Consider the following 21,335-nt stretch of genomic DNA (forward strand, 5'->3'; position numbering starts at 1 on the left):
CGGGAAACTGCGAATGCAAGGTGCAACCCTTTGACCGATAAGATAGACTAGTCCGCGCGAATCGTCCTACGTGAGTGCACGCACGCAGTTTCTATTCCTACCCTACAGTCGAAAGTTACGCGCGCGACACGATTAGCGATGTTTACAAACCGCGAGTACTACGAAATGGTTCGTAGTTACTTTCTTAGTGGTGAAAATACAGTGGCAGCTCAGCGGATGTGAATTAGTACGATAAATGGACTCCATTAATTAGGTATGTAGGGTAGATTTCAATCATTGTACATAGTTGATTCCAATTTTTTAAATACGCCTCAATGAAAAATGTTGCAGACTTACTTCGTAATTTTATCAGATTTCGAGACCTTTTGTCATACTTCACACAAAGCAACATCTTCATTTTGACGGTCCTAATACCGTGCAAGTATGAAGGAAGAATTGGGATCAAGTAGTATTTTTTTATGTCAATACGTGCGCCGCCGCCGCTCGCTAAATCGCGCGCGATGATGTAAACAAACAGTTGCCAGTTCGTGCGTTTGCTAATTGATGCGTAAGGCATCCACATTTTCTAGTACTTTAGCGGATAAGTTCGGGCATTGGTATTTTTGTTTTTTTGTTCCCAAATAGTAGTAACAAAGAATGCTAGTATTTTTTATTTTTGGCAACAATTACGTATGTTGATTTATTGTACTGGTAAAAAAGTAACCCTGTATATGTATATATTTTTTTAATATATTGCTATACTGTTAAGCCATTTCCGTTAGTGAACAAACGCGGCAAATTAAAAAAAAAGTAGGTGCGAAGGATTATCAATTTATCATCCCATAGAAAATTTGAATTTTGCGCCTTTTTCTACTGACAAAGTGCGGGGTTTTAAGTGTGTATTTTCAAGTGACATTTTAGCATTTTTTTTAGCATAGTTCTTGAAATTTTGGCATAATCTAGACATTAGTCTAGCATCTTTTCAAAATCCGAGTTGGCAACACTGCGCCAGAGTGCAGCACTAGTGCACATAGTACCTAAACCATAAAGTAACTTATCCATACTAGCCCTTAGGGGCTATTCAAAAATTACGTCATCTCAAATTAGGGGGGGGGGGGTGTCTGGACATCGGATGACGGTAGCATGAAGTAAGAGGAAATGGGGTCATTTGAAGCATGATTTTTGGATGATTATAGGGGGGGGTGGTCAAAAATCCTCAAAAATTGATGACGTAATTTTGACAAGGTTTCACTATGACATTGATGCATCAAGGCGGTTTATTTATACAGGTGGCCTACCACGAAACGCAATAATCGAAATTTCTTTATCTGCCTCTCTATCGATCGAATACTTACGCGCTTAACGAGTGACAGAGAAACAGAATCCGTACTTCCAATTTTCGTGTTTCGCGGTAGGCCCTGTGATTGCGCTAGTGACGCCCTCTACGCAGAGTTTTGCGTAATATTCCCTATTGGGACCAAAGAGAATATAACCACTATACTTCGTTTTTTTTTAGCATTAGAAATTAGGTAAACAATCTTGATGTGTCTTTTAATTGGAAAACACATTTTAAAAATAGGTAAGTTACGGCAAATATGTAACAATTATTAATCTAATACGATCATTTATATTCTTCTGCTTTCATAAGTAATAGTTATTGATTTTTAAACAGTGTTTTTCAATTAAAAGTCATGCCAATAAGATCGCTTACCTTCTTTCAAGTTCTTTCTAATGCTAAAAAAACGGCCGACAACCAGCGACAACTGATATTATATAGTTATCTTTTTTTTTATAGTACTCAACAGCGCCTGTCTGACGAAACCTGCGATGAAGCGGAACCTACGGTTATTCTCAAAAACGGTTTAGAGTACGTATGGAGTTGAAAGAGCCACAGGAGTAGAGTTAGACCAAGAAAAGTCTGCACCGATTTTGGTAGCACACGCAGTGCAAGTGTCAAGTGTCAATTATCCTCTAGCCGCCCAGAGACCTATAAAAAGGTCTCCTGTTCCATTCTAATTTGAATTTTGTATTGACAAAATAAAATTTCATTTTGCTTGGCAAGGTTTGACGTATGGGCGGCTAAAGGTTAAACGTCATAATTTCATTGAAGTTTGACGTACAAAGTAACACTTTCGTACTGTTCGTGGGTCCTAGAGTCTGACAAGCGAGTCGTGTCACAAAAAAACGCGGGAACTATGAAATTAAATGACAGCTTGAAACTGAGAGCTTATTTGATAGGAAAAAAAAATTGCCATATAAAGAATTTAAAAAAATAGCTTGTGACAAGACGCGCTGGTCAGACTCTATCCGAACCAACTGTTGTGAACTAAAAAGTCGTAATTGATGATGATGATCCTTTCCGGCCGATTTCTACCATGGCGACCACTTCGACTCCTAGTTAGCTCGGCGCTCGTGCGCCCGAATATGGCTGACGTAGCCGATCTTGGAGGTGAACCTCCGCGCACATTGAGGGCACGACCACCAGCCACATAGTGGTAGTGAATGGAAGCAGGCTCCGGCTGGCGCGCTTTCAGATCATCGCGTTTAGCGTCGAGGTCAACTTTACGTTGCTCCTCGAAACCGTGCACTTTGTCATGGACCAGCCTGCGCCACTCAGGACGTTGTGCTGCCAAACCTTCCCACTGAGAGGGCTCGATGTCGCATCTTTTCATGTGTCGTTTCTGAACATCTTTGTATCGGAGGAGTTGTCCGCCAAGTTTCCGCTTACCTTCCTCTAGTTCAGAAAAAAGATGCGCTTCGCCACTCTCTCCTCCGCCATACGCGATACGTGACCGCACCACCGAAGCTGTCGACGCATTAGGTAAGCCTCTATTCCACCGACCTTGGCTCGTCGCAGAACTTCGGTATTTCGCACTCGGTCAGACCATTTGATGTTCATGATCTTACGCAAGCATTTGAGGTGGAACCGGTCTAAGGTACGAATGTGATGACGGTACACGCACCACGTCTCGGAAGAGTATAAAAGGTTTGGCAGCACAATCGCCATGTACACAGAAATTTTGGTGGCCACTATTAGGTCATGCGAGCAGAATACCTTGGAACACAGTTTCCCAAACGCTGCAGCTGCAGCGCCGATCCTGCTGTTGATGGTGCGTCAAGGTCACACTTCGATGTTATAGTGCTCCCCAGATAACGGAATTTGTTGACCTGCTTCAGCACGTCCTCACCAAGCTGTACGGCTATCTCGCTCGTCCTCACCAAGCTGGTCTCGTGACCATATGAGTCCAAAGACATCACCTCCGTCTTTTTGACACTAATTTTGAGGCCGAACTTGCAGCAGGCTTGGTGAAAAACAGACGTCTGCTGTTGCAGGCCATCTGGGCCACTCCATCCGAACCAACTGTTGTGAACTAAAAAGCCGTAATTATTGTCATTATAAAAATGGTTCTTAGTATTTCAAAATTGTGACTTTACTTCTGATGCCTACAGTACTGTTGTTATTCTTTTGCAGTAGCATTCAAGACAGCCTGCTGGTCATACCATCTCACAAGGCAGACAAGGATAATAAAATTCATTATGAAAAAGTAAGTAGGTACTACCGACCGCTTAAATGGGTCCTCGCCTGCGCGGTACGGGGTCGACGGGTGGGACGACTAAGGGCGGCGGGGTAGGACGGGCGCCGCACGCCTGCCGCCCGCACCTTCCCCGCCACCCTTAGTCGTCCTACTCCGTCGCCCCCGTACCGCGCAGGCGAGGACTCATCTCATCAACCTCTTTATCCACATCATCATCATCATCTCAGCCATAAGACGTCCACTGCTGAACATAGGCCTCCCCCTTGGACCTCCATTCGTATCGGTTGGAAGCCACCCGCATCCAGCGTCCACATCATATCCACATCACATCATATCATAAATCATAAACCTTGCGTGATGCTTTCAAAAAGCGCGAAATTAGGCCCATCATAAAGATGAACTATTGTCAAAAGAAATAATGTTTTATCTGTGAAGAGGGGGGCTGTGTGGGCTGGGTCTAACACAACAGTAAGTAGATATTTTTCTAAACTCACAACTGCAATAGTTATTTACGATACAAGTGCGGAAAAGAGGAAATTCGAAACGAGTGGCGATAAACTAAAACACGACCGAAGGGAGTGTTTTAATTCGACACGAGTTGCGAATTACCTATTCGCACGTGTATTGTACAACGTTTTACAGTACATATGGCACTTTAAACTTTTGACATACGCACGAAAAGTGCTATTTTACGCACTAGTGCGGGAAAATAGGACCATATGTACTGTAAAAACAATTAGCGCCACTTGCACCTTCCCACACTACAGATATAGTGCATAATTATTTTCCTTTGTATTTTCAAGGAGACGTACGAACGTGTCATGCTATTTTAGTCATATCAGTCTCGGTACAAAAAGTACTGACGTTGACTGAAGTGGCATGACAAATACGAACGTTTCCGGGAAAATACGATGGTAAACAATCATGAACTACATCTGTAATCCGGGTTTAACCCTTTAACTCAGTGTCAAATTGTACAGTCAACGGTAAAAATATGGGTGTATAGACAACTTACTCAAAAATATGTCCCATAGTTCTTAATCACTGACATAAGAGTTATGGGACATATTTTTGAAATGATTTGTGCACCCATATTTTTACCGTTGACTGTACCTACTAGTAACCATTGGTAACTCGGTTTAACCGGTTGGTCGAGGGTCTTGGAGACCCTTTGAAAACATTGCCGATGCCCACAAATGCCATTAACTTTCAATGATTTCTTTTGACAGATCTGCCCCATAGACAAATGTCAGCGAATGCAAGTGGACTCCTTTATGCGTTCATTACCAGCTTACATGCGTGCGAGTCCTTACTTGCTTTTCGAGCAAACCTTCGCTGAGTATGAGACATGTTCTCCTGGTGAGTGGTTATTCTATATTCGCCAACTAGTAGCTCGACATCTGCATCTTAGAGATAGAGTAAGAGAGAGAAGGAAAGAGAGAGCCGACAGAAGAGAAGTGTTGGCATGCTTTTCGAGCAAACCTTCGCTGAGTATGAGGCATGTTCTCCTGGTGAGTGGTCATTCTTTATTCGTCAACTAGTAGCTCGACATCTGCATGTTAGAGATAGTCGAGTAAGAGGGAGAAGGAAAGAGAGAGCCGACATAAGAGAAGTGTCGCATGCTTTATGAGCAGACCTTCGCACATGAGGTATCGTCTTGGGTCGTCCCATTCGTTTTTCGTCAAGTTCTTAAATTAGTCCTATTCTGCTTTCGTCACTCATTCTACATTGAAAGCCACAGACGATTGTGACGAATGTAGAATGAGTGACGAAAGCAGAATAGGACTAATTTAAGAACTTGACGAAAAACGAATGGGACGACCCAAGACGATACCGCACATGACATGTTCTTCTGGAGAGTAATTATCATCATCATTAAGCCTAGTCCAGGTATACTACCTACCACAAATAGTATTAAATACTCGTACCTACACCAAGCTATACCTCCTTCCAACAATTACTGTCTTATTATATCAGAATAAAATTTATTTGGATCAGATATTAACAGAGAAATAGACAAAAACATACCTAGTTAGACTAAGAAAAGTCTGCAGCGATTTTGATAACTCACGCTGTGCAAGTGTTATTTAATACGACATAATTCCATAGAAGTTTGACGATTAAAATAACAGTTGCATTGCGACGGCCATCAAAATTGCTGCAGACTTTTCTTGGTCTAACTCGACCTAAACTGTAACTGCGGTTCTGCGGTTTATAATATCTAAAATTGCTGCCAACTCATTGTCAGTTTTTGTGTACATTTGTCTCATTCAACAATGTTAATCGAGAATTTATAAAAAGAAAATATAACAATCTGAACGTACCTAAATTTTCTCGTCCTCAGAACAACTGCAAATCCTAAAGCAACGCTTAGAGCAAAAGCAGAAAAGACACACGCCTGAAGAAGAGGACAGAGCGTCTATACCAGATTTCGAAAAGGCGGTCGATGGCGTTGGCGTGCAGACCTCTGACGAGCTGATTACGGGTTTACCGCCTTGCACTTGCATGGCCCCTTCACCGTCTGCTGCATCCAGTACTGTTAGGATCTTTAGAGGTTAGTTTAGAAGAAAATCTATCTGTGTCTAGCCACATCCCATTTATGGGGTCCTCGCTCCTCGTCAATCTTCAGAATACTCTTCGATTTTGGGTCGTCGTGTCACGTGTCATTGTTGACGGACAAGTGATCACTGAACTACCGCCAGCCATGCACTTGCAAGGAGCCTCAGCCGTCTCTTGTTACTAGGCTGGCCCGAATGTGAAACTACACAACGGGACTTAATCGCGTATTTAAGTTTTAAGATTTACCTCCGACGTTTCGAGGACGGCGTTGTCCCCGTGGTCTCGGAGAAGACTGGCATTAAGTTGACATCAACATCTTCTAGCCGCGCGAGTTTGTTTGATAATGTTAAATAATCGTGAAAGTTTAAATCAATGGCCAGAATATGGTTCGAGGATTTGGTGAACGTTATGGCTCCGTGCTGGGTGTTAAAGCATAAACCTTAAAATCTTAAAACTTACCACTAGTTAAATGTTAATAATTTACAATTATTCCAGTGGAAGACCTTATCCCGATGAAAGAGGCCCTGGATGAGATCACGAAGGAATGCTTCTACAACCAAAATATCATGTTCGACCGGTTCAAAGTAGTTGGGCAAGAGAGCAAGCCTTCGTAAGTACCTACACAGATGTAGTGCATAATTGTTTTCCATCGTATTTTAACAGAAACGTTCGTATTCGTCAATTCGTCATGCTACTTCAGTCAACGTCAGTACTTTTTGTATCGAGACCAGCGAACTGTTATACATGGAAGTATTCTGTCCGCTCAGTTATGACCCAACGTAAACTATTCGATTGTAGGCGGTGCTTACAAACTATTCGATTCGCAACTTCAGTTCGTCCGAGATGACAGTCAGTGACGGATGGCTAAATTGATTTATAAAAACAACGTTTTTTGTAATTAAAAATGTCTCCATGTGTCGTGAAGTGGTGCAGAAGTTATTTTAGTTCATACCAAGGATAGTGGAATCACTTTTCACTTGTAGTAAACAGATAACTTCAGTAAAATTTGGAATAAACATGACGATTTGTTTTCAATACTACCGTGCTACGCTAAAACGTAACAACTGCATACGACTTTCATAACAACATACGACTTTTTAAATTGCGAGGTTAATAGGGATGGTGTTATGCCAAATGAAGTAGACTATGTTATTAACTTGTGCTTGGTTTAGGTATTTTCTATATAATTATAAATGTAGTAATGAATTCTTTCTTACAGATTTGGATTTTCCTTTTTATTTCATGAGATGGAGCTGTAAAAAAACTACCTAATTATTTCAAATTAATAATCAAATTTGATATTATCATTTTACATTACTTTCCATTCAGATTCCCACAAGATGCTATTCGCAGAGAACTATGGAAAAAAGCTGTCCAATTAGAGAGACATGAAATTAAGTGGATGCCTGGAAAGATATCTAGAATATGTTCTATTCATGAGATATAACTCGTGAGATAATCATATACCCGGTCTCCTATATGTAGATACACTTCCACTGAATTAATTTAACAAATAGGTACAGACATTATCTGAAAATGTTGATCATTCGAATCCACCCTCAACCGTCACATATATGTAGGTTCTCTCTCAAGCCATTTCCGTCAGTAGAAAAGAGCAGCAAATTTAGAAAATGTAAGCGCGCGAACGGGTGTGGTCCCATACAAAATTTTAATTTTGCACCTTTTTTTACTGACAAACTTGCTTAACCGGCTTTATACATATAAAATAATTCCATTGGAACTGAAAGTGGGGATTTATTGTGACTCCGCCTATTCAAATATTTTTGACCCGATTCGTGTATAGCCAGTCCCAATTCTAAGATCAAGTTTACCATACATTTACAATGTCGTACTTGATCTTAGAAAAACGGACAGACTGTACCTGCACGTGACTTCGCACTGCCATACAAATTAATAATAAAATATACAAAATACTTATTATAGCGGAATACATTTATACATCAATGATATATTTACTTATATTGAGTTAGTCTGTCATTTCATAACAACATTTTAACTAGTTATCTTTTAATCTGCATTAAATTATTATACGTGAATTATTTGACTGGTTCTTCAATGTATGGCATAAACCTATCCCTGTCCAAGTCATATTCTAATCAAATATGAACCGCAAACTCTCAGCGGCCAGTACGTACAGCAAGAAGGTTATTAGCGGATTAATGTCGCTGATTGGTAGTTATTGACATTATATGCATCTCATCTACACTTAGCTATGTACCATTAGTGTAATAAAGATGACTATTATTTTGTTTACCAGCTTTGATTACAGGCTCTGTAAACTCGTCGTCTTATTTAAATGTAGGCGTAATTTTGTATGTGTGCTAATTTGGCCCGATAATTTGAACGGTAATGTTCCTAAAGGCGGTTTCCATACTAAATATATGCGTTCACTGATCGAGACTGACTGAATTTGGACTGAATTAGCAAGACACGTTCGTACGTTTTCGTGAAAATACGATGGGATTATGCACTACATCCTGACATTAAATTTGTAGATATCTAGCGTCGAATGATGGTCCCCTGTCCCTATGACAGTTCGACTTTGACTAACGATGGACTAACGCGAAAGGTGACATTGATGCACCAAGGCGGTTTGCTTACAGGGGGCCTACCACGAAACGCGAAAATCGAAATTTCTTTTTCTGCCTTTCTATTGATCGAATAAGCAAGAGTGATAGAGAGGCAGAAGGTAGTTTTTCTTCGCCTGGAAGAGACCGCTCGTTAGCGATAAGGTCGTCTTTGACTTTGCTTTTGTTGAACGATATTTTCTATAAGATTTGAAGAATTTCCTCAATTCCTCTCTTGCTGTTATGTCATTGTTACTATCTCACTATTGTCTATTAGTTATTCTGTGCTGTGAGAAGAGCGTAGCTATGTGGGGCACCCGGGCGGAAAACGTCCGTCTGGGCGTCCCAGATACCGCTGGAGTGACGAAGCCCAAAAAGACCTGTCCGCCCTCGGAATACCCAACTGGCGTGAAGTGGCGCAGAATAGGGCAGAATGGCGCTCTCTTGTATCAGAGGCCAAGATCCTCTTTGGGTCACTGAGCCACTGATGTATGTATGTATGTATGTGCTATTGTTAAAAATGTGTGTGGTCAAAAATCGTGGGTTCATACCAAGGTTCTACTGTATAGAGAAGAAAAAAATGTTCTTGATAAAAAAAGAGATGATTGAAAATTCAGTCAGGATTCTTAACGATATTTTCAGTTTTATATGTAAGTACACCACAACCGAGGTTACAATCGAAGATTTTTAGCAACATACACAATATGAAAGGGTAATGCTAAAATTAATATCCTTTCAGGTATACTAAAGAAACAAAATGCAAAGAAGAATTCAAGAAGCAAAGAGTACAAGAGATAAAGAACATCCTGAGAAAGCATCCCAGCATGCTAGACTTGTTCCAACCCAACCCTCAGTGTTAAAAACCATTATATCTATCTTTTATAAACTTTATTACAAACATTAAAATTCTAATAAAACACGCTGTATAAATTATTATAATCCTAATTGAAACAATGTGAACAACACTAATAACGTTGTATAAACTAAAGGCAATCACAAATTTAATAAATTAATAGATACAGACAAGTTCAGGTATAATTTTCATCGGCAAATGTGTTTGTAATTTCTTTTACTTCCTTCTTGATGCTATCTTCAATGGTAATCACAACATCTTCCACACTATCTTTGAACTCGTCCATATATTCTTCAGATCTTTGCTCATGCATTTCAAACTCCTTGAACACATTTGATTCAACATTGTCGACATTAACCTCATTGTCTGCCACTTTAATATCCAATGCACTTAATTTCATCAAACTGTGTTTCGAATTGCTACTGTTCCTAAAAGAATCCATCGACTCTACTTTCATTATTCTTTCTTCGGATCTTTTGTCATCTAACTTAGTTTTAGATCGGTCTCTAAGGTAAAACTCTTCCAATTTAGGTATTTTACTAACAGATTCAACTTTGACCGCCATTGGTTTGGTTGCACTATATTTTGGAGATATGTTATTTTCAGATTTTATCAATTTGACATCATCTTTGGATGTATCTTCAGACTTTATCAATTTAAACTCTTTGGATTCGTTATCTTGCACAGGGATTTTACTAGATTCATTGAATTTAAGCGACGCTGACTTGCTCAGAAGAGGCACTGAATCAGATATCTTGGGGGAGGGCGGGGAAGGTTCAATAGGAATGGATAAGCTGTTTACAAGGGTTTCAACCTCCTTTCGCCTGGTTTGTTTCCTCTCCAGCTGTTTCTGTAGTTCATCTATTCGCTGATCTTTTAATTTGATCAAGTTATCTAAATGTTCCACCTGGAAAGGAATATTTTAATATAAAATTTACAAGAGAGAAAAATTACATTTTAGCCTATTAGTCATGTCGAGATAGTACTTAAGACAGATGTAGAGACTGAAATGGAAAGGAGTAAGTGAGATGGAGTCTATCGCAAATATTCGCAAATGTTATTCTAAGATTATTTTACCTGGGTCACAAAACGAGGAAAATAGTACCAAAACATGTAGAGTTAGTCATTTTTAGGATTCCGTACCCAAAGGGTAAAACGGGACCCTATTACTAAGACTTCGCTGTCCGTCCGTCCGTCCGTCCGACCGTCCGTCTGTCCGTCTGTCTGTCACCAGGCTGTATCTCACGAACCGTGATAGCTAGACGTTGAAATTTTCACAGACGATGTATTTCTGTTACAAATACTAAAAATAGAATAAAATAAAGATTTAAGAGGGGCTCCCATACAGCAAACGTGATTTTTGACCAAAGTTAAGCAACGTCGGGCGTGGTCAGTACTTGGATGGGTGACCGTTTTCTTTTTGCATTTTTCCCGTTTTTTTTTTTGCTTTATGGTACGGAACCCTTCGTGCGCGAGTCCGACTCGCACTTGCCCGGTTTTTAGAGAATTAGTATCCACTGTGGACATTGATGAATTGATCGATTGGTGAATGATTGTTGTCACTTTGTGATAACATAATTGGTATGGAGGGAGAGGAAGGAAAGAGGGTGCCAGAAAAGTAGCGACGCGTAAAAAAATACCTGATTTATAAGGAAATATCTAATGCAAAGCAGGCAGAAGAGAAAAAAAAGAATTTAGTGAGAAGCCACTGAGGCCATGCGAATGAGTATATAGGTAGATTAGGTAGGGAGGAGTGGGGTAGGATTGGTAGGAAGGAATCTAATAATATGAAGTCTTTACCTAAAATCACAGTGAGTCTTACAGTTCGAGTATAAAATAATTCGAAATATATGGGTAAGTATAATTTCCAATTTTTGCAAAACAACGGTTCCGATCCCTGGGTACAGTCAACAACAGAGCTATGAATACAGGCAAAGTGTCAAAAATATGTATACAGTACTTTATTGCCTGTACATTAAGGTCGTGTATACATATTTTTGGCACTTTGCCTGTATTCATAGCTCTGTTGTTGACTGTACGTAGGTAAGACGAAGAAAATAATGTTACCTTGTTTTTAAGAACGTCGTTGCACTCCTGCAAGTCCTTGAGCTCGAGCTTCAGCGCGAGGAAGGTGTCGTGGCTGACCACCTTCTGCTGAATGGTCTCCAGGACCCCGTTCACCCTGGACTTCACCGGCACCACCAGCACGTGTTCTGCCACAGAATAAAAGTTGCATTTTATTCACATGTGAGGCAAAGTAATCAAATGCAAATTTTGAGTTGTTTTCTTATGTTTGCTAGCAGAATTGACTTTTAAATGATGATTTTACAACCGCCACTCATTTTAACTGTCATATTAACTGTAATTTTAGTTTTATTATATAATATTATAGTCATAATGTGTTCTTTTATAATTTAGACGTAATAGTCCATGGCCCCGACGGAAGACCAGCGCTAGCCTTTAGGCTAGCACCTGCTGAGTCGGGACCATTTCGTGACCATGATAGTATTACCTGTTGTTTTATCTATAAGTTTTGTCACGAATAAAAACATTCTATTCTATTCTATTCTATTCTATAAATATTTAATAACATTGATTTGGTTTTATTATGTTTGATATTTTACATTTAATATTTGCTTCGAGTTGGTGTGGTCAAAAATTATGTGTTTGACTCGGGGGCAAATTATGTTTAACCCTAGTGCTTTGAAACCCTCGCAACGCTCAATATTTCATTTTTCGAACCTTTGGAAATTTTGGAATTTTTCGCTTGCTCGTGTATCAATAACACGAGCGGTTAAACAAAAACTTTGCCCCCTTGTAAAACAAATAACTATTATATGATTCTTCAACTCTCGTTGGACTAACCATCATCACCACAAGCCTCGTAGTAGCTGCCGCCGCTGTCCAGTGGCCCTTCGCCTTCCTTCGATTTGTTCAGTTCTTCGTCTCGACGAATTTTGTCTTTAACTGGAACCCATATATGAAAATATTCAGTTACTCGTACTTTGGTGTAGGCCTTGCTTGGCAGATTAAATTTGTTTTGTGCACTCTTCAAACAATTCAAAACATCATCTTCCTCGCGTTATCCCGGCTTTCTGCCACGGCTCATGGGAGCCTGATGGGGTCCGCTTGGCAGTCAATCCTGAGAATTGGCGATGGCGTAGGCAATAGTTTTTAAGAAAGCGACTGCCATATGACCTTCCAACCCAGAGGGGAAACTAGGCCTTTATTGGGATTAGTCCGGTTTCCTCACGATGTTTTCCTTCACTGAAAAGCGACTGGTAAATATCAAATGATATTTCGTACATGAGTTCCGAGAAACTCATTGGTACGAGCCGGGGTTTAAACTCGCGACCTCCGGATTGAAAGTCGCACGCTCTTACCGCTAGGACACCAGGGCTTCAAACAATAACGACCGTCGACCCTCATCATCATCATCAAATCAAATAAATGAATAATAAATAATAATGATAATTTACCCATAATAAGCACGCGCTCAATAACTCCCGGCGCGCAATTGGAAAGTTGCTCCATCGTTGAGCAGCACAGGTTGAGCTTCAACTTCCTCAACACTTTCCTGTTGAGGGTCATCCAGTTGTTGAGCTTGAGCGCGTGGCTGTTGCGGGGAGGGTAGTTGTGCATCTCTACCAGCTTTGGGTAGTACACGCTGAGGATTTCGGCGAGGAGCACTGGTTTGGTTAAATGTTTGACAATTTTAGCGCCACTTACACCATCCCACTAAACCGGGGTTAACCGGTTAAACCGTTAACCTAGTGTCAAATTGTACTGGTAACCATGGTAACTCCAGGTTTAACCGGTTAACCCCGGATAAGTGAATGGTGCAAGTGGCTTAAGGAATTTAAGGCCATACTTAACTTGATTAAGTTCACGACATAAAGCGATCCACTGATAAGGCCACTACAAAATTACAAATACTCGGATCTCTAGCAAGTTGGTATGGCCACAGAATAAATATAGTACCTACTTAGGGCATACTGAAAATTCCTGGCCTGGCCATTTAGAAAATATAAGTCTTCTCATATATCAGAATCCCGAAACTTTCAGTATGGGTCATGTACTAGGTACAGAAGGTTTACTGTCTAACAAAACGCGTCTATTGCGACAAACATGACCGCAGGGTGGCGCAAGCACGAGCAGGCGTCCGTCCGTAGCAGTGCGCGGCAACTACTACTGCTAGACACCAACATTGGTGTGGGCCACATGTACTTGTAGCGACGCGACGAAATCGCGGAGTGAGCCACGCCTGGTATGGCTTCTCTATATGAAGTAATACCTATATCGGGTGGGACGACTAAGGGCGGCGGGGTAGGACGGGCGCCCGCACCTTCCCCGCCACCCTTAGTCGTCCTACCCCGTCGCCCCCGTACCGCGCAGGCGAGGCCTCATTTAAGCGGTCTATAACAACTCAATGTTACTAACCGGCATCAGAGAAATCCCTGTTTATCTTCTTTGTAGGCCTCGATAATTTGAAGTTATCCACCCACGCTAATACTGCTTCGATATCTGACAGCGGGATGGGGGCATTGAATGCCGACATGATTTTGTATTTTTCGTATTTAATGCAATTTTTGCTTTTGTGATTGACGTTAATGTTTGACAATCGGAGTGACAACGTGCAGTGTTTTTAAAGGCCAGTATTACTTATACGTGAATTGAATGAGGTGCAAATGTAAAGAGTTCGCATTTATTAACAGTTAAAGTAAATGAGGAACTGTTAATAAATGTTCAGTTCCTCATTTAGGTAAGTAACTGTTAATAAATGCGAAGTGACATGAAAATAAAAAAATCGAAAAAGTGAAACTCTCTATATAGTAACAGCACCAGTCATGGGACATTTAAGAGGGAATTTGGAGTATTTGTGATATTTCCCTAATACATGTGAATGGTCTATCGCTTAGCGTATTGAAAGATGAAAGTCCTACCCGTCTTTCATGTTTCAGGCGTGTTGTATCAAAGATACTGCAATGAGTTTCCACATACTTAACAAATTAAAACTATGCTATTTTTCTCCAGTCATGGACACCAAAGCTCCAGTAATGGGCCCCCCAGTAATGGACACTGCTCTATCAGTATAAAATAGTGAAATAGGTCATCAGATCTGGTCCATGTTATCATAATATTGCATTATCATCCGATTTGCATATTTAATTACGAATACAAAATTTCAATTCAATCGGAAAACGGGAAAGTGGCTCAAACTCGGCTACCAAGATTTGACCCACACTAAAAAACGATATTAATTTATCCGAAGTCCGAGCATACCTCCTGGTTGACATATTTCGTAACTTAATTTACTTCTGTATTGTTTAAACATGAAATGATGGCATGGCAAGCATCATTATGTAAATTGTCCCATTAGAGGAGGTATGCAGTTTTACAGCTCCTATAATGGGATTGGGGCAAATACCACTATTTTTTTTACATCTGTGGAGTCACAACATAGTATGTTGTATACCTTATCTCATGGTAAATGCAATTAACAAAACACATTCCAGTTTTCATCAAGTATTAATTAATTAAAATTTAATAAATTAACTCACCTCTCTTAGCGAAGTTGTTAAGAATTCGTAGTGGTATTTTTTTTCAGTGACACGACAATTTTTGGGTTGACGCCAATTTCTTAAAAAACAACCAAATTTAATAAAAATTCAAACTGAAACAGCTCTAGGACTCTTATTTATGATAATATACAGGCAATGTTTATAAACTACTTTTAGACACTTATTTTACAGGATTTGTGGTTTTTTATCCCATTACTGGTTCCACGCCCATCATAGGGTACACTACTATATATATATTCTTATTCTTCTTCCTCGCGTTATCCCGGCATTTCGCCACGGCTCATGAGAGCCTGGGGTCCGCTTGTCAACTAATCCCATGATTTGACGTAGGCAACTAGTTTTTACGAAAGCGACTGCCATCTGACCTTCCAACCCAGAGGGTAAACTAGGCCTTATTGGGACTAATCCGGTTTCGGAAAAGCGACTGGTAAATATCAAATGATATTTCGTACAAAAGTTCCGAAAAACTCATTGGTACGAGCCGGGGTTTGAACCCGCGACCTCTAGCTCTACTATGAGTTCCGTGAATGACAGTGAGAAGTGAAGATAGTGAGAAAGTTAAGGAAAATGTATGGAGTAATTGTACAGTGCCTCTACCGGTCACGTAAAGAACTAAAAATTTCAATTTGTACCATGAGTTACAAACGTTTTTACGCGAGTTTTCCATACTTGCCTAACTTCACACCTAAAACGCTCTCTTTCTAATTATATAATGAAAACTGAGCCAGAATTATTCTGCGTAAATACTTTACGCGAGTAAACGTGACAGATGTTATGGAAAAATACGTGCGTTTCCAACGTGACATTTCTGTCAACTTGTAAACACAACAAATACGCAGATTTTTCACGAATATTAATGCAATTTTCAACGTAATATGTATAAATTTATAACAGTATGTGAACTTCAAGCAAAACTTTAAGGGATAAATCAATTAATAGTTCGATAAAAGGCTGATTTAGTACAAAGGTAATGAGTTATACTTGACATCATATTTTCCTATTTCTACTGCTACATTTGCGAAAATCACATTGCTTACGAGCAGTTTTTGGTTTTAGGCAAGAAGCTGATTGAAAACAACATTTCCCTGAAAACCCGGATTGCATCATGTATGCATGCGTATGCATGTAGAAGTTACATATGTATTAAGAATTAAGGCTCAATACAAGGAGCGGTACATAGACATGTTGCTGTTTTTGTTGCTGGGTGCACATAACACATAGTAAGAACATACACATAGTAAGAATATTTACACAAGAATTGCTACGTATTTTATTAAGCATTATTATCTTAAATAAAATAAAACATACAAATGTTCTGTGAGTTTATTTATTTTTCTTTACTAAGTAAGTATTATTTTATTTTCCGTTGTTCAAATTATTGTGTTTGGTAGGTAGGTACTCGTTTTTCATGTCAACTTGGTAACAGGAAAATAAAACTTTCTTCAAAAACTTTTGCTGGTGGTTTAGAATCTGAAAATTTAAAACACATTTATTGCCAAATACCCGCTGCGTGGGTTCATTTTGTATTGGAAATGGGGCGCTTGGCACTGAAATATACTCGAGATCGTATAGGTAGTATAAAATTAAGATCGCTATTAAGGTCATACGTAGGGTCTGTGCGGAAAGAGAAGAGTCGTAGGTATAATGTATGGGCTCCCCTAAATTTCACGACTCTTCTCTTTCCGCACACTCTATTAGATAATGTTACTTAGCAGTAGGAGACGGCCGCTGTCATGATGCGGACTGAAGCGGACCATTATAATACATACCTATTTTAATATTTTAAGATTTCTTCTCATGTGTGTACTATTTTCATCAACATCATAGGTAATAAATATGTAGCCAAAAGTAGCCTGTATAATCGCGCCGTATACTTTGCTTCCTATTTTTTAACACGCAGAGTCATAATTTTAACTCGATTATTAATGATGTTTACGTAATTATCATATTTTGCAATTTTTGTCTTGAATACAATATATTTTAATTTATACATTGTTTACTAACATTGATGTGTTTATTATTTTCGTAACTATGGCAACGTCAAATCTTTAAAAAATTGTAGAATGAAGGTTGAGTCAGTAACAAAGTGACAAAATTGGTCTTAGAGCATTTAATAACTGGAGTGGCCATTGAGTGCTTACTGTTAGGATTTAGGATTAGGGTTCCAAGCAGGAAAGAAAAGCTTGTTTTAACACCATATAGGTAATGTTTATTAATCTCAAGCAAGACTACATAGTAATGGCGTCTCATACGGGAAGAAAGAACACCTACATTTGTTTTATATTGACAACCGAATAAATCAAATATCATAGTCGTAGTAGTCTCGTAGGTATACTCTTTATTTTTTTGTTGACATTATTACTTACCCCTCTGCCGAAAAACACAATTGTGCAAACTTTTGTATGGACTGACATGGCTATTTGTACGTTACGTACAAATCATGTAGAAATAGCAATACATTTGACGTCCCCTCCCCCGCAAAAATTGGCAGACTGTTTTGTAAAGAAAATGACAGCGATGACATCTCCCTTCTAAATGCTCTTAGTGGATGGTAGAGGTAAGGAATACAATCTCCATGTAATTAATAATGAAAAAGTGTCCGTCAAAAACCTTAAGAGGGAAGTATACTACGTAATCGTCCATACAAAAAGAGAAAACGTTTTTCCACTTGTAAATACGAGTATCTTCCATTCTCCATGATTTTTAGTACGGTATTGATACAATGAAAAACTAGGTTTATGGGTTTTCTTTTTTTCGCTACTCTGGAGAGATTTAGAAAAATTATAATAGCTGACAGTGTGCCCACTTTTTGCAAATATTCTCCCATAAAGGAGTTTTCTCATAAAGTCATAAAGGATTCTCCTTACCTCTACCCTCCATATTAACGGCTACCATCAGTATATGTAACATTACTTTCTGTGCATCTCACTTGCACTAATATGCGAGAGCGAGATGCATAGATAGTAAATTACGTAGACGTGAGTAAATGTGTCAATTTTGTTATTTAGTTCTATAGGTGAATCCTAGAGGCGCTGTATAAAACTCCGATATAGGGTGACGGCACCAGTAATGGACACGGCACCAATTATGGACATTTTTTACGTTGATCGAATTTTTTAAGCAACTGTCCCAACATTTTTCAACTGGCAACAGTAAAGCATAACCAATAGACGTTTGAGCTGTCATTTTGACACATGTCACCAAAATCAGCCGTTTTGTTCTAAGATGGCTGCGAAGTGAAATCTCGTTGCGGGCGGTGGTCATAAAAATCCGTTATTGTTGTTGAAATCGTTAAGGAGGTGAGTACATATTTGTGCATGCTGTTATCTTGTGTTATGTTGTAATGAGATTTGATGTTATTTTTACTGAATAATACTATATTGCAAGTAAATTGAGCTAAGTTGAATATGTCCAATCACAGCAATAAGTTTTTTGTGGGGTTTGTTCATTACTGGATTCGATATTTTATGAAATTCAGTAATGGACAAGTGTCCAAGCTTAAGCTTTTTATTACTTTTTTAGTTTATTGTGTTAAATTATTTAATTTATTGCACTAAACATTTGAGTTGGGTTGATTTTGTGATTGCTCTTTATTTTCCAATAATGGACGATGTCCATAACTGGGATTTTTAGTTGTCCATAATTGGGCTCTTTGTTTTGTCTTAGATGGATGGATAAATGTGGTCGGAGTGCAAAAACTGCCAGGGTAAGGCGAGGCCGACCAAGCCATACGTCAACAGGTTTATTTTGCTATTATAATCCGTTTTTTATTCATCCTATTTTTCGATGAGGCAAATAATAGCTGTCACGTGGTACCACAAATTTGGTCGGACTGCAAAATCTGCCAGGCTACGGTGAGGCCGACCAAGCCATACGTCAACAGGTTTTTTTTAGCTATTATAATCCGTTTTTATTCATCCTATTTTTCGACAAGGTAAATTGTAGCTGTCACGTGGTACCACAAATTTGGTTGGACTGCAAAAACTGCCAGGCTACGGTGAGGCCGACCAAGCCATACGTCAACAGGTTTATTTTAGCTATTATAATCAGTTGTATCATTCTATTTTTTGATGAAGTAAATTGTAGCTCTCACGTGGTACCACAAAATTGGTCGGACACAGGATCCTGCCAACACAGGATTTGGCCGACCACTTTACTTTTACTGTCCGCAAAGGCAGCTATCGTAACATACAAGTTTCATACGATTTTTCGATAAGATTTTTTTGATGTTTTTTTTATAACTGTGGTCGGACTGCAAAAACTGACTGGTTATGGTGAGGCCGACCAAGACACGTCAACAGGTTTATTTTAGCTATTATAATCTGTTTGTTTCATTCTATTTTTCGATGAGGTAAATTGTAGGGATTGTAGCTGTCACGTGGTACCACAAATTTGGTCGGACTGCAAAAACTGCCCGGCTAAGGTGAGCCCGACCAAGCCATACGTCAACAGGTTTATTTTAGCTATTATAATCCGTTTTTTTCATCCTATTTTTCGACAAGGTAAATTGTAGCTGTCACGTGGTACCACAAATTTGGTTGGACTGCAAAAACTCGTAGCCTGGCAGCAAAAACTGCCAATTCTATTTCTTGATGAGGTAAATTGTAGCTCTCACGTGGTACCACAAATTTGATCGACCCAATCGCCAATCGGCCGGCCAATACAGGATTTGGCCGACCATTTTTTTTTACTGTCCTCAAAGGCAGATATCGTACCATACAAGTTTCATACGATTTTTCGATAGGTCTTTTTCATGTTTTTTTTTTATAAATTTGGTCGGACTGCAAAAGCTGCCAGGTTAAGGTGAGGCCGACCAAGACATACGTCAACAATTCTATTTTCTATTTTTCGATGAGGTAAATTGTAGCTGTCATGTGGTCCAATAAATCTGGTCGGACTGCAAAAACTGCGAGGCTAAGATGAGGCCGACCACTTTTTTTTTACTGTCCCCAAAGTCAGGTACCCTACCATACAAGTTTCATTCTATTTTTCGATGAGGTATTTTTTTTTATGTTTTTTTGGTCCAACGTTTTCGCCATTTGTACAAAATCTGCCAGGTTAAGCCTAGGCCGACCAAGTGCGTTGGACGGTACTAAATGTCAGGTACCTCTACAGGGTAGGTACATTCTATTTTTTGATCAGGTTTGTTTCATGCAGCCGGCAACCGGACTAAAACTCTTATAGTATAACTTAGAAATCTAAATGAAAGTTCAAATAGCGTTAATAAAAGTTGATTTGTGACATCATTTGTTTCATTTATGTGTTCAATACAAAAGTGTCCATTAATGGATGTTCATAATTGGGTCCATGTCCATGACTGGGTGTCCATTACTGAATTTTTGACGTCCATCAATGGTGATTTCGTAAATTTCAATTTATATATTTTTTATTAATTATGTATTAAACATACAGAATTTATGGTTTTGTTTAAATGTTCCTCATGTATTTAAGTGCCGAAAAAAAAATCACCATTTTTGTATCGTCAAAAAACATCCCATTTTTAAACGAAATTCTAATTTAGTGCGCTTAACATGTCCATGATTGGTGCCGTCACTCTAACTCTTGCTCTGTTTTATAGTATACTTAGAAAGGGACAACATCGTTTGGAGTGGAGTGAAGTTAGGTACATAAGACCGTAAAGAAACGTAAAACGTGACTCACGGCACGTTTATTCACTGAAAGTAAGTGAAAAATACTCTGCCAACTGATAGTAGAGGCACTCCAGATTGCAAGTCGCACGCTCTCACCGCTAGGCCACCAGCGCTTCCCTCTCTAATAATATATATTATAACCTAATTTCTAGCTTGCAGTTGGTTCTAGCTTAGGTCTCTATACTATAGTATTCAAATGACGTCACAGTTTTTTAAAGGTAACTACATCACAAAGTGGACATTGTTAAGCATTCAATGTTACAAATCGACTCAGCCTCCACCAACTAAGAGAAAGTGCTAACTGTACCTACAGTTCAATCATAGAGGTACAATAATATAGAGAAGACATGGGGGAGGGGCCAAATGACCGAACGAGATACACTTATAGAACTTTCAGTAGGAGTAGCAGAGAAAGCGCTACTATTGCTTGTCCTTGTCACAGTCTCACTTTTTGTTTGTTCCCCACCTTTTTGTTAGTATGGGCTATGGTGGGCAACAAATAACCCGACCGAATTACGTAGATTGTTTTTGGTATATTGTCAGGAATGTTAAAACGTGTTTTTAATATTGTCGCATTGCGTATGTTT

The 21,335-nt window shown here is 39.2% G+C and overlaps 2 protein-coding genes across 2 annotated transcripts in view; one reads left to right on the plus strand and one right to left on the minus strand.

The window, feature by feature from the left end:
- LOC134675078 (uncharacterized) overlaps positions 1 to 9,579 on the plus strand; it is a 46,617-nt gene extending 37,038 nt beyond the window's left edge. Inside the window, exons 11-16 of the mRNA XM_063533241.1 lie at positions 1,775 to 1,846; positions 3,452 to 3,524; positions 4,745 to 4,874; positions 5,860 to 6,069; positions 6,570 to 6,684; positions 9,402 to 9,579. Of these exons, the coding sequence (XP_063389311.1) occupies positions 1,775 to 1,846; positions 3,452 to 3,524; positions 4,745 to 4,874; positions 5,860 to 6,069; positions 6,570 to 6,684; positions 9,402 to 9,522 (721 nt within the window). The 3' untranslated portion in view covers positions 9,523 to 9,579. The remainder of the gene's footprint in view (positions 1 to 1,774; positions 1,847 to 3,451; positions 3,525 to 4,744; positions 4,875 to 5,859; positions 6,070 to 6,569; positions 6,685 to 9,401) is intronic.
- LOC134675067 (uncharacterized) lies at positions 9,529 to 14,088 on the minus strand. The gene is made up of 5 exons (XM_063533224.1): positions 13,956 to 14,088; positions 12,995 to 13,204; positions 12,381 to 12,482; positions 11,583 to 11,728; positions 9,529 to 10,422 (listed from the first exon to the last, which is right to left on the minus strand). Exons 1-5 carry the CDS (start codon positions 14,071 to 14,073, stop codon positions 9,691 to 9,693), a joined length of 1,308 nt encoding a protein of 435 aa, XP_063389294.1. The 5' UTR covers positions 14,074 to 14,088; the 3' UTR covers positions 9,529 to 9,690.
- Between the last annotated feature and the right edge of the window lie 7,247 nt (positions 14,089 to 21,335).

This window comes from Cydia fagiglandana, chromosome 21, assembly GCF_963556715.1.
Source record: "Cydia fagiglandana chromosome 21, ilCydFagi1.1, whole genome shotgun sequence".
In the NCBI taxonomy this organism is placed as follows: Eukaryota; Metazoa; Arthropoda; class Insecta; order Lepidoptera; family Tortricidae; genus Cydia; species Cydia fagiglandana.